The 12,958-nt window shown below is 36.6% G+C and overlaps 1 protein-coding gene across 5 annotated transcripts in view; it reads left to right on the top strand.

The window, feature by feature from the left end:
- The window catches only part of LOC109113087 (collagen alpha-1(XII) chain-like), a 70,836-nt gene extending 59,612 nt beyond the window's left edge, over positions 1 to 11,224 (top strand). For 3 of the 5 annotated variants that reach the window (XM_042747042.1, XM_042747043.1, XM_042747045.1), the window contains 12 exons: positions 69 to 122; positions 254 to 349; positions 2,224 to 2,276; positions 4,260 to 4,314; positions 4,529 to 4,582; positions 4,706 to 4,777; positions 5,441 to 5,476; positions 5,563 to 5,629; positions 6,307 to 6,489; positions 6,942 to 7,019; positions 8,030 to 8,200; positions 10,311 to 11,224. In XM_042747042.1, the coding sequence (XP_042602976.1) occupies positions 69 to 122; positions 254 to 349; positions 2,224 to 2,276; positions 4,260 to 4,314; positions 4,529 to 4,582; positions 4,706 to 4,777; positions 5,441 to 5,476; positions 5,563 to 5,629; positions 6,307 to 6,489; positions 6,942 to 7,019; positions 8,030 to 8,200; positions 10,311 to 10,432 (1,041 nt within the window). In that variant the 3' untranslated portion in view covers positions 10,433 to 11,224. Of the gene's footprint in view, positions 1 to 68; positions 123 to 253; positions 350 to 2,223; positions 2,279 to 4,259; positions 4,315 to 4,528; positions 4,583 to 4,705; positions 4,778 to 5,440; positions 5,477 to 5,562; positions 5,630 to 6,306; positions 6,490 to 6,941; positions 7,020 to 8,029; positions 8,201 to 8,938 lie in introns of all 5 variants that reach the window. The other 2 variants (XM_042747040.1, XM_042747044.1) reach the window with 2 other exon arrangements.
- Positions 11,225 to 12,958: the final 1,734 nt, after the last annotated feature.

A 12,958-nucleotide genomic window follows, 5' to 3' on the forward strand; every position in this document is an offset into this window, starting at 1 on the left:
TTATTGATTGGACTGATATCAGGACTATTTTCTCTGTCATTTCTCCACACATTTTCTTCCTTTCCCAGGGTGCACCTGGAAGTAAAGGACCACGAGGGGAAAGAGGAGAACCTGGTCAAGCCGTGAGTAATCTGCTTATCCTTCTCTGTTAAGTCAGAATGGTCTTAACCTGTACATTACAGATAATTCATCAAGTTTATCTACAGGATTGAACGTTGACATCTTCATACATTGACTGTGTTTGTTCCTGCAGGGTCCGTTGGGCCCACGTGGAGAGATGGGTTTGCCTGGTCCGATGGGCCCTCCAGGACCACAGGGCCCTAGTGGGCGCTCCATCCCTGGCGAGGCTGTAAGTCCATCTCAGTTTTCACCATGCATCCATTGTCTCCTCACACATTCAGAAGTCAGTAGCTGGTTGTAAATCCTTCCTCACACCAAACAGGGATTATTCAGGTTATTTATTATCCCCGGAGTTGTAGCGGAGGCATAATTATGGCAGCGAGCGCTGGATTCAGCATTCCTGCGTGTCTGGGGGCTTTACGCACATCAGAGCACTTTAAACTGCCTGATCCTGCTGCTAGCACACAAATCTCACTGGATTTATTCCCCTCTCCATTTCAGCTGTTGCGTTTTAGTGCTGTTTGCAAGCAGCACTATTACTATCGCTCATACATGGGGTTAAAGGTTTGAAACAAACCAATAAGTCTAAGTATTAAACATCAGTGTGTAACTCGCTCTGATTCCTCAAATCATGTGGCTTAAAGAGAGGACTGCATGATACATACATACATAAATATATACTGTATAAAACTGATAATGCAATATTGCAATTCTCAAATTGAAAAAAAATAAAATCTTGATGGTTTAAGAAATTAAAACATAAGATATCATAGAAGTTAGACGTTAATTACTTCAGTATATTTTTATTGACTACTACTGTAAATTTAATATTTTAGGTACAGTAATATTGTCGCTTGTTTATTTTAATTAAATTTTTTTTTTTTTACTATAAAATCATTATTTTATAGTCATTGAGTGGATCACAAACAATTGGAACTGAAAAGATGGTTTGCACTTCAGTGTAAAAAGCAATTTTTCAGCTTTTGTATTATTTTTATTTTGTATTACAACAAAATCACTATTATCGCTAATACACTATATATCACAGAAAAACAAATATTGCAATGTCTGTTTTTTTCCACTATTGCGCAGCCCCAGTGCTGATGTTTTACTAAGTGATCAGATGTACATCAGGCAAAATGCAGTAATCTCACTAGCAATCCACAACATGTGACATCTCACCGTGTGGATTTCACTTTAGATTCAAGTTTGTTCAACTTTTACAACTTGAATGTGCTATGTTTAACCATTTAAAGCTGCTTCATTTGGAAGGGACCTCTATAACAATAACAATATAAGCTATATTAGCATCCATACCAACAAACGATAACATTCTGTTTATTAAGAGCACATGCTGCAGTTTTGTTGCCTGCTATTATTAACACTTTTGTGTTAAGTTAATTCTGATTGGCTTAATTCCTATGTGTTGTTATCATTATAGTTGTGGTATGGACTTTTCTTTTCTATAGACCTTAATCAGGTTAGACACCATATTGAATGTAACACAGGTGTAAATGAGGGTGTGAGGAATAGACCTACAGTCTTTACGATGGTACACACTGTGTAAACACCCTAGATCACGCCATTTCCACAACTCACAACTGTTTAATGGAGTTTTTCACATTTCCTGGACATTCCGTCATCTGAACAATCGGTATGGTGTTGAACTTCAATCCCTCGCAGCCTCGTTTTCATTCCTGTCAAAAATTAAATATGGCATCACCCTGACCAAGGTCTGTTCTCATAGAACTGGAATGCTTTTTAAAACTTTTCGAAACTAAAAATTTCGAATTTGTTTTTAATCTTTATTGTTATTGTCCTTGCTGTAAACACACGTTAAAGCCATACCTAAAGTTTTGGATTTAACAATCACCCAGAAAACCATAGCAAGCATATAGCAACACCCTAAAACTACCCACAATACTGCAGTATGATGGCAGTGACTTTTGCACAGACAGACTCTAGATATCTTGTTTTCCCTCTTGTCTATGTTCTCTGAACTGATATATGTGTTTATTTTTTCTTTGGATCACGCTGAAGCGCTTTACCAAAGCTTTGGGCGCTCTTTTGACAGGTCTATCTCCTTTTATTTTCTCCACACAGGGTCGTCCAGGTCCAAAGGGGGATCCAGGCGACGCTGGCTTACCTGGACAGAAAGTAAGTGTTGCTCTGGAGATCAGCCCGAGTCTTAGGGGGGAAATGGGAGGATTATTTGCTCTCCGCAGCCCGCGCTACCTCTCTGGATGAGCTCCATGTGGCAAACGTTAGATCATAACTCAGGAAGGGGGATGGCTGGGAGGCAGCGCTGAACAATAGTTGTAGATCACGCCACAAGATAACATGTGGGTCGAGTCCTAATCAGTGCCACTTTGTGGTTCCCCATTAAACTCTCCTGTTCTTTTTGTTGGACTGTTTAGAGCATGTGTGGAGCTAGTGAAGAGGATCTTGAGATTGATTTTGGTGGTGGTTTTGTAGACATAGTTTGTAATATCTTATACAAGACAAACACCAGAATTGGTTTGGGTTGCACTATATATTGAAAATGAACTTTATGGCATCATTTACTCACTCTCATGTTCTTCCAAAACTGTGTTTCTTTCATGCAACGCAACAGGAGATGTTTTGCAGAATCTTTCATGCTTTGATTAAAAAGCAAAAGACACCATAAAAAGTGTCATAAAAGTCCATACGACTTGTGTGCTGTATTCAAATCTGAAGCCAAAGATAACGTATTATATAACCGAATAAATTACTATACAAATAGAAGTGATAGCGGCAAAGCAAGTGATTTAATGACATAATTAAAAGTTTTGTATGAAGTCAAAAGTTTTAGGACCATTAAGATTTTTTATGCAATGTGAATACAAAATATGTTAATATATAATTTATATAAAATAATATATGAAATAAAAATAAATGTAAATATATATATATATATATATATATATATATATATATATATATATATATATATATATATACATACATACATACATTTAATACATTCGTAAAGTATAATTATGTGCATAAATCTTGTATAGCTGTAGTATATTTAATTATGCTGATTTAAAAAAAATATATATTATTAGGTTTTATAATAATTTTGTATATATTTATAATTTCATATAATAATAATAATAATACATTCTGGCATCTTTACATGTCTTTCTGAAACTGTATGAGTTTATTGATTTTTTTTTTTTTTTTAAAGACACCATAAAAATCCACACAAATTGTGCTTTGTATTCAGGAGCCGAACAGAAGCCGAATGATAACTTTGTGACTGAATTAATCCCTATTTACATAAGACTTGACAGCTACAGAGGGAGGGTAATATTTTTGGCAAATAAAAACTTTAATTTCTGTTCCCAAAGACATATGGCCTTTTTTTTATAGTGTTTTTGTCATTTTTTTAAACTTGAAAGCTTCAGTGGCCATTATGTAAAAGAACACAATGAACATTTATCTAATGAAAGCCTGGAAGATTTGGAATGACAAGGTGATTATGATTATGTGATAAATTACAATCAAAAAAACGAAATGAGCATAGGTTCCTGGTGCAACTGGTTTCTGTGAAAAAATAAAACCTGGCAGTGTTATGCTAATGCAGTCTAAACGCAGGAGAGAAGTTTATTTGAGTTAATTAACAAATAAAGAGGGAGACAAAGGAAGGCAGACATTTTTCTCACTGTTGTGGTTTTGTAAATTCTCCAGGAAGGGCTGCGATATCCGATCCCTCTTAATGAAGAGTGGGCTGAGCCGTGCAGGTGACCATGTTGGAGGAGTTGCTATAACAACATGCATTTAATGACTTGCAGAGAATGCAGCCAGGGTTTATAACATCCAGTAAAACGGATCTGGAATATATTAAGTACCCTGTAAATCTAATGCCAAGACATCAAAGGAGAAGCTGGATTGACAAAAAGAAAGAAAGAAAGAAAGAAAGAAAGAAAGAAAGAAAGAAAGAAAGAAAGAAAGAAATGGAAGGATATCTTGTGTGTTGGTGGGGAATTGTTTGTGGAAAGTAGTTTGATTTGTTTGGTCGGAGGTAAGCGACCTGTGCTAATGTGAACCTGGTGTGAGACTCTGGCACTGAGACTGTTAGTTTTAGCTTTTGCTTTTTCTTCCATTCTTTCTCTAGGTCCACCGGGACCGTCTGGTGCCATTGGGCCTATTGGACCGGCTGGAATACGGGTGAGTGAAGACTTTTCAGTGTACAACTCATTAGGGTAATTCTCATAAAAATTTATTTTTTAAGCATATTTCACCCCAAAATCAAATGACAAATTTCATTTTAATTATATCATTATATTAAAATCATATTATAATATTTTATATAAATATTTTATATATATGAACGTGTGTTATCAGTCTTATGTGGATCTATGCATGTATGTTATCGACACAGGGACCCCCAGGGAAGGAGGGACCCCCAGGACCCATGGGCCCACAAGGACCAATGGTACGTTCTTGGGTTTTTCTTTTGGGGGGTGGGGGGTTATATTTGTTTTCTTTTACCCAGATGTGAGACTGTATTGCAGACATCTGTTTTGCTGAAGACCAGAGCTGTTATTCTTTTGTTCAGGGACCCCCAGGAGCCCCTGGAATGACGGGACCTACTGGAAAGCCTGGAAAGAATGGAGATACAGGTGTTCCGGTATGAAACCTTTTGGTTTTCTTAAACATAAACGGCACTGACACTAAATCGCTAAATTGGTCAACAAAGAAAAGAAAAGAAAAATCTCTTTAATATATCTATTGTTTGAGAGCTGAAGTCTCCTGCTGATATTCCTTCTGAGAAAAAGACCCCAGTAATCTCATCTGTGTTTCTTCTAGACTTCTAGATCTCTGAAACTGTGCACAGATTTGCCAAGATTTAGTCACATCAGAAATTTCAGTATGAACTTTAGCATTTCTCATCAAATGATCTGATCTGCTGTTTATATTCATTTTACAGATGAATACTCGCTGTATAACAACTAGTGACTTGCTTTTAGTCTACTTTTACTTCTTTTTGAAGAAACATCTGATCTGTTTCTTTTAATAGTTAATTGTTTAGTCTTACAAAACACAAGTGGCACCTTTCTATGAGTTTCACCAAACATATTAAAACTATTATTGACCTTTTTTTATCCAAAAAGTTAAGAAAGGAAATAGTCTAATGTGATCCACCTTGTTTGCAATTCAGTTCACTAAATATTTACTCACTGAAACGCACAGTGTGGTTTTGGGCATAAGTCAGGAGCAAGCCAGTGATTTTAGTTCATGTTTGGATGCGTCACAGTCTATTTAAAGAGAAATATGATTTTCATTCATACAGGGACCTGCTGGGGTTAAAGGAGACAAAGGAGACAGAGTGAGTGATGATTTTAATATCTGCTTTCATCATTTCGCAAGAGTTTGAGTGGAGGAGACGTTAACATCTCGTATTCATCTTCCTAGGGAGACATCGCATCCCAGAGCATGATGCGCTCTATTGCCAGACAAGTGTGCGAACAGCTCGTGAATGGTAATGCATTTCATCCAGTAGACTGTTCTGAAACAAAAAACGACTTATACGATTCAAATCGAGAAAACTACATGCAAGGTTTTATGCAATTTAAGCAATCAAGTATACTGCAAATATACACTACTGCTCAAAAGTCTCTTATGCTTACCAGGACTGCTTTTATTCAATAAAAAATACAGTGAAATATTATTACAATTTAAAAGAACTGTTTTCTATGTGAATATATCGTAAAATGTAATTTATTTCTGTGATCATAGCTGAATTTTCAGCATCATTACTCCAGTCTTCGGTGTCACATGATCTTCAGAAATCATTTTAATATGATGATTTGCTGCTCAAGTAACATTTCTGATTATCATCAATGTTGAAAACAATTGTGCAGCTTCATACTTTTGTGGAAACGCTGATTTTTTTTTTTTCTTAATTCTTTGATAATTAGAAATTTCATAGGAATAGTATTTCTTTGAAATCTTTTGAATCTTTTGTAACATTATAGATGACTTTACTGTCACTTTTGATCAGTTTACCATGGCCTTGCTCAATGAAAATATTGAATTCTTTCTAACCCCAAACAGTAGTGTACTTATGTCTAAAAGATGTTATGAGACATGATGTTCAGATGATCCCAAGGGTTACATTTCATTCAAATCTGCTGTTTCATGGTTTCCATTATACAGGACAAATGGGTCGATTCAACGAAGTGCTGAACCAGATCCCCAGCAACTATCAAAGCAACAGCCCAGGGCCTGCTGGCCTCCCTGGACCTCCTGGACCCATGGGACCACGCGGAGAGCCCGGTCGGATGGGCAGAAATGGCCTTCCCGGAAGTCCAGGGTTGCCTGGTCGCCAGGGAGATCAAGGTACCTGAAACAACAGCCAAACCAAAACATAAACAGAAAACCGTGCCAAATACAGCCATGTGATTTTAATCATCCTCAAGAACTGTGGTTAGTTTGGACTACTGCCCTCGCTGTACAGTATATGTAGAAATGCTAAGACAAATAATTGATGCATAGTGAGCTGCCATGTGGTTTGCTGTCTAAATTAATAGGAAACACTCTCTCATACACTTAAAAGTAAAGGTTCTTTCTTGGGATTGATGGTTCCATGAAGAACCTTTAACATTCATAGAATCTTTCCATTCCACAAAAGGTTCTTAACTATGGAAAAATGTTCTTCACACTAAAAAAAAAAAAAAAAAATGGTTCTTTTAAGAATGGCTCTTTATGGAACCCTTTATGGAATCTTGCTGCAAGAGTTTAAGTAAGACACTTGGCTATGGCTATGGCATGTTTGTGTGTGTTTTCATTAGGACCAGCTGGAGAAAAGGGTGACAGAGGAAGTCCAGGCATCGGAGAGAAAGGACAGAGAGGAGCCACTGGACCACCTGGTATGTTTTATGTGCTGAAACCTCACTTACTGGAGTTCATCTAGATGAGGAATACAGTCATGAAAAAACTTGGAAATATCAGGGAAAATTGTGATTTACTGGGCCGTCCCCCCCTACCCCCTTTTTCTTAGAAGGAGATTATGCTATATTTGAACTCACATCCGCCACTTTCATTTTTAGACACACAGAGCCGTTGGATGTGTTGTGTTTTAAGTTACGTAACACTTAAAAAATGACTTTTCCCTCAAAGAAACTGTCAAGTTAAATCACAATTATTTATATTGCGCTTTATACAATACAGATTTTTTCAAAGCAGCTTCACAGAAATAAAAAACGCAGTGTTGTAAAATTTCAACACTTATAAAATTATGTCCCTTTCAGCTGTAAAGCGGCTCAACATAAGATAATAATGCCATTATTCAGGTAGACATTCATGTTTGATTCGATTGAGTTCAATGGCAGTGTCAATGTTAAAAAGTTCACCAGTTATGAAACAAATTGAATATAGCAATAAAGCAGCTCTAAAGAAGACAATAGTGCTATTATTCAGATTAGACACGGTTTTTTTTTCAGTAACTGTATCAATGTTGCAAAAGTTCCTCTATAATGATAAACTTTATTGAGGAATGAAGAAAGCTCTTCTGAAGAAAATAGTGTCATTATTCAGTTCAGATCAGTATCAGTGCAGTCAAATCGAAAATATTTCTGAAAGTTAATTCTCTTTTAAGCCCCTTTTCATAGACGGAAACCTGTTTGGAAACAGTCATTGTTTATCCAGTTCTGTTTGGTAATTCTAATGGTACAGAGATTTATTTCCACTGAACATTTACACTGCAGATAAAAATGCATGTATGATTTCATGCTACAATTTTATAAAAAAAAAATATATAAAATAAAAGAATGCCAATGTGGCACAAGTGTAATTTCTGAAAGCAGATTCTCTTTTAAACCCCTATTTATGTCACATTAAAAAGTCGTTTCTAAGGCAATATTTTTCCTGATTTCTGTAGGCCCACCTGGTGAGTCCAGAATCGGCCCTCCCGGTTCAACCGGCCCTCCGGGCAGCCGCGGTCAGCCCGGTCGCAACGGTGTCGCCGGTGTACGTGGCCCACCCGGCCCGCCTGGCTACTGTGACTCCTCTCAGTGTGTCGGCATGCCATATAACGGACAGGGTTACAGAGGTACGTCCCTCATGTTTTAGCTGTGCCCAGTGCATGACAGTAGAAATAACATTAATAGCATGTGTAGTGTAACACAGTGCATGAACTGAGCAGAAGATGATGTAGCTAGTTACAGCTGAATAATGCAGATTATTATGGGTGAATCTTACCAAACTTTTCAAGAACATGCACGAGTCATATTTCATTCCAAAATCAAAAATATAAAAGTAAATAAAGTGCAGCCATTTTTACGATGGCATTATTTCAACATAAACAGAGATTCGTTGTATGGCTGCTTTTGTTTGACTAAAATATTGTGTAATATTTTGAAATATTTGCACTTTAAAATAACTGTTCTCTATTGTAATATGTTTTAAAATGTAATTTATTCCTGTGATGCAAAGCTGAATTTCTAGCAGCCATTACTCCTGTCTTCATTTTAAAGCATCCTTTCCTTAATGAAATTATTTCACCGACCCCAAACTTTTGAACTGTACAGCAATACAAAAAAATAATTCACATTTCTGTAATGCACAAAATATTAAGAATTCTCTATAAAAGTCATATGCTAACTCTGAGGCCAAAATTGTTATTCAATAAGTCAGTTGTTACAAAGCCATTAAATTAACTTTTCTTTTGATTTCGGAAGGAAATATGCTCCGGATTTTCACCCTATTTAGTATCACAGTATCAGAAGCTAATGTTCAGTTTGTGATTTGTCTGGCAAAGAATTCTAACCCCCTCTTTGACCTGTTCCAGGTTCATAAACTTTCTAAACCACCTGTGCTGCTTACACTTTGAAATCCTGAGAAAATCACATGTTATTGGGCTCTGTGCGGATAACCAACCACGGAGATGATTAAGCAAACACTATTGAACAAAAGCAAACAAACAGATAAAAGCAACAAACAGAGATTACGATCTGCGGATGGGTACTAACCACAACTCACAGCCACGGGCATCAGTGACGGCAGACAAAACAACCGAAAACAAGCTGCAGTCGGCTGGAGACGCATGACCAAAACACGCAAAAACACACCAGCAACTACAACAAATACTAACCAGGTGGATCTGTAGCCAAAACAACTGTCATTTAGCATGTTAACTCCAAGAGTTTTTGTTTATCTGGACGTAAACTAATCATGCCTAGTAAGTGAAGCCCAGTCCACTAAAAAAACTATAGTTTTAACCCTCGTAGTGAGCTTGAATTCAACTGCTTGCATAATGCTGACACTAGTGCCTCTTATTTTACTGCGTGCCTTAAGTGATCTCACAGACGTTTGCTGAGGGCCAGTTTCTTTTTGTTCACCGGACCCTGGAGGTTTCTTTTCTTTTCTCCTTTAGTATGTACGCACTCATCTTGCCAGTTTCATTTCCTAAAGGTTCATTTCTGTATCAGTGAGATCATTTCTCTTTCATTTGGCTGGAAGTAAGGGTTTAGAAGATCATGGGTGTGTGGTTGAATTATTGACTTTGGTTCTCACGTTGATATTTTTCTTTAGCAGGCAAACTTGCCCATATCAGCAGACAGTAGTTTTGATAGTTATTTTACTACTTCTATAAATAAAGGATGAATTCAGGTATCAGGCAACTTTTTGGTCTAATTGGAAAAAAATGGTCCAATTATCCTGGATTAACCCTATATACAAACATTGGGGTCCCAAAGTCTGAAACCTCATTGAATTTTTTTATTTATTTTTGAATCTGGAAAACAATGTTTTGAGATTTTGAAGCTTGTGGTTTCATTTGAATCTTATGTATTTGGCAGACACTTTTATCCAAGTTGGTCAGATTGTATTCAAATTATTTATTTTGTCAGCATGTGCACTGGCTGGGAATTGAACCCATGACCTTGTGTGAGTTGTGGGAAAAAGAAAAGTTGAAGATCTTTCATCTAATTAGTAATATCAAACCTTGTAAATCAAATGTAATTTGGAAGGGTTTTCACTTGAGGTTTCAGGCTTTTAGACCCTGCTGTGTGTAAAGTACATACATATAGCACTGACCCATTTACAACTCATCGACAAGCAGTTTCTAACCCCTTGCACTTACCGTAGCCAGATTGAGAAAGGTAATAATCGTATTTTGCTTCTTGAGTGACTCAACTGGCCACTGCCGTATCTCCAAGCAGAACAGTATCCACCTGATGCCGAGCAAATAGTCCCAATCCCAGAAGAAGACTTTGAGATCTCACCAAACCAACGGCGCAAGAGGTCACTGCCAGAGACAGGATCTGAAAGGAAAGCTTGGTAAAAAACAAAAAAAAGGGGTGGGGGGGGGGGTATCATTGGCTCATGTTATTTGTTTGTTGACATTTTGACGGCTTGTACAGATAATTTAACCCTTCAAACCATGTGTGAATTCAGCAGATCAGATGCATGAATCTCCTAATATAACCTCAAAGCTTCTTTCTGTACTCCATCGCTTGTAAAATCGCATTGAATATGTGTCCGATTGGAATCACTGACGTGTCACACATCGCAGCGTGCAGGTGAAAGGTGTTTGATAATTTATTAACTTTGAAGAGTTTCCAAAGATCATCGCCTCTTCCAGCCATCCGCATATTCACCAATCATCATTTATGTACGAATACACATTATTATCCATTTCTGTCTTCATTCACCTGAGAGAGTGTCTTTGTTTTTTTTGTTTTGTTTTTTTGTTAACATCTGCAGTAAAACATGCCCTCCATCATGATATTATAAATCTGATATTGATTATATTGGATGAATGTTTGATTTAAGCTCACAGCTGATTTTTACCAAAGGTGGAATTGCATGTCTGTGGTGTATATTTAGTTTTTTTTTTTAATTTTCATTTGTAGTTGTTTCTTTTCCGTTTTTAATCCAGAATATAGTTGTTGTAATTGTTGTTTTATCGGTTTCAAATGCAGTTTTGGCATTTGCGTGCAAAACTATATATATATATATATAGTATTGCTGCTTCATGTTTGTAACTGCACATTGTGAATTCCACAGCCTTATTTTCTTATTTATTTCTGAAACAGAGGAGGCATTTTTCAATAAAACTACTGAAAATATTAAATGTGCTTTTTTTTCTTGCATAAGATTCATATATCATTGCTGGTGTCATTAAATAAAGGGCTTATGAAATCAAAATGCTGGCTTTTTAGCCCATGCATGAGATCTAAATTCTTGTATGCTACTAAAAGTTGAAAAAAAATTAAAGTAACTTCATTGCTTTCAAGCCTACATTAAAGGTTATTGGTTTTGATTTGTCTCACCCCATCCATCTGGTTTTAAAAGGAAATGCTTCAAAACATCAATGAAATCAGTGTTTGTCAAAATAAATATAAGTGCTTGCAAGGCAGCAAAAGAATTGTGTTAATAGTTCCACATTTCACCTAATTGTCTGATTTTACTATTTTAGCCCAATCAAGATAATTACTCATGACATCCATTTCTAAAAAATTGACTAGTATTTTTTTTTTTATATTATTTATGAGTACATGGTCTGTGGTTAAAGGCACAATATGTAATTTTTGCCGCTAGGGGGTGCAGAGTCAAAATAAATAAAGAAACAAAGGCATAGTTTGATGACACCGTGACTGAGTGTGGAATCAAGGGAGTTGTGGTCTTCATCCCCACAGCCGATGCAGTCCGACGGGACTTGGGCAGAAATCATGTTCATGGTTGAGCTAATCATTTATTAACGTAGTAGAATGAAGCAGGGTGAGGCTGAAAGCCGTCGAAGCGAAACGAGGCTGCTGAAGGAGTGTGATCACGGCTCGAAAGCAGCAGAGCTTTTATTATGCCACAGTCGACTGCTTCTGCTCCTTTCGGTCGTGCGTATGTGGGGTAAAGCAGCGCTGTTTTATCATACTAGATACATTTAAAAGTTCTGTTATAATGCTACTCTGTGCAGTCGTCTTCCGTCTATTAAAACGCAAAACATATTAAAGCGTCTTTGGTGTTTCCATGTTTTCTACAAAACCGGAAATCGAAGGTTTATGACGTCATTGGCAGGCGACACAATGACATTATGGGCACGGTCCATGTCACTAGTTAAAACTGCTGATTCTCTGGATTTAAACATTCTTCGAAACATTTGGGATAACGTAAGTACACAAGTCAGCAAAATATATAACATTGTTCTAGTAGTTTTTGGATCTTTTAATAAAAAAATCTTACATATTCTGCCTAACTAGTACATACTTTCACATTTTGTTCTTCAACATTAATTAGATGACCAGTTATGTCACATAAATTTGAGACACACACACACACACACACACACACACACACACACACACATATATATATATAATTTATTTAATGGTTTTCAAACACCTTCCATCAGACATTGGTCATTTGAATCAGCTGAAATTTTGCACTGAATCCATTGCAAAAATGTATGGAGAAATAAATAAAAGATATCAGCACAGTGGCCGCCTTGAAAATATTGTAATAATTGTTGCATTTATATCCTGTGACCAGTGCAGCTTGTTTTCATTCTCGGGCTATAAAGCACATTGATTCGTCTTTTTGCATTCAAGTATTTTTTTTTTTTTTTTTTTTTATCAAATTAAGCACAAATTCATCTGCTTCATATTGTAGGGAACAGATTTGATCTTTGCAGCCATTGTAATCCGGGAACTAAATTTCACATGACAAATATTAAACGCATGTGTACAAAGTCTCTTTCTCCCATAAGGAACCACTTCAAAATGGACTGGAAGCTTCTATTAGGGGCTTCATTGATTTACGGCCAAAATTGTTGCATAATAGCCCACATTTAATGTTGTTCAGACACATGAAT

This window comes from Cyprinus carpio, chromosome B20 (assembly GCF_018340385.1).
Source record: "Cyprinus carpio isolate SPL01 chromosome B20, ASM1834038v1, whole genome shotgun sequence".
In the NCBI taxonomy this organism is placed as follows: domain Eukaryota; kingdom Metazoa; phylum Chordata; class Actinopteri; order Cypriniformes; family Cyprinidae; genus Cyprinus; species Cyprinus carpio.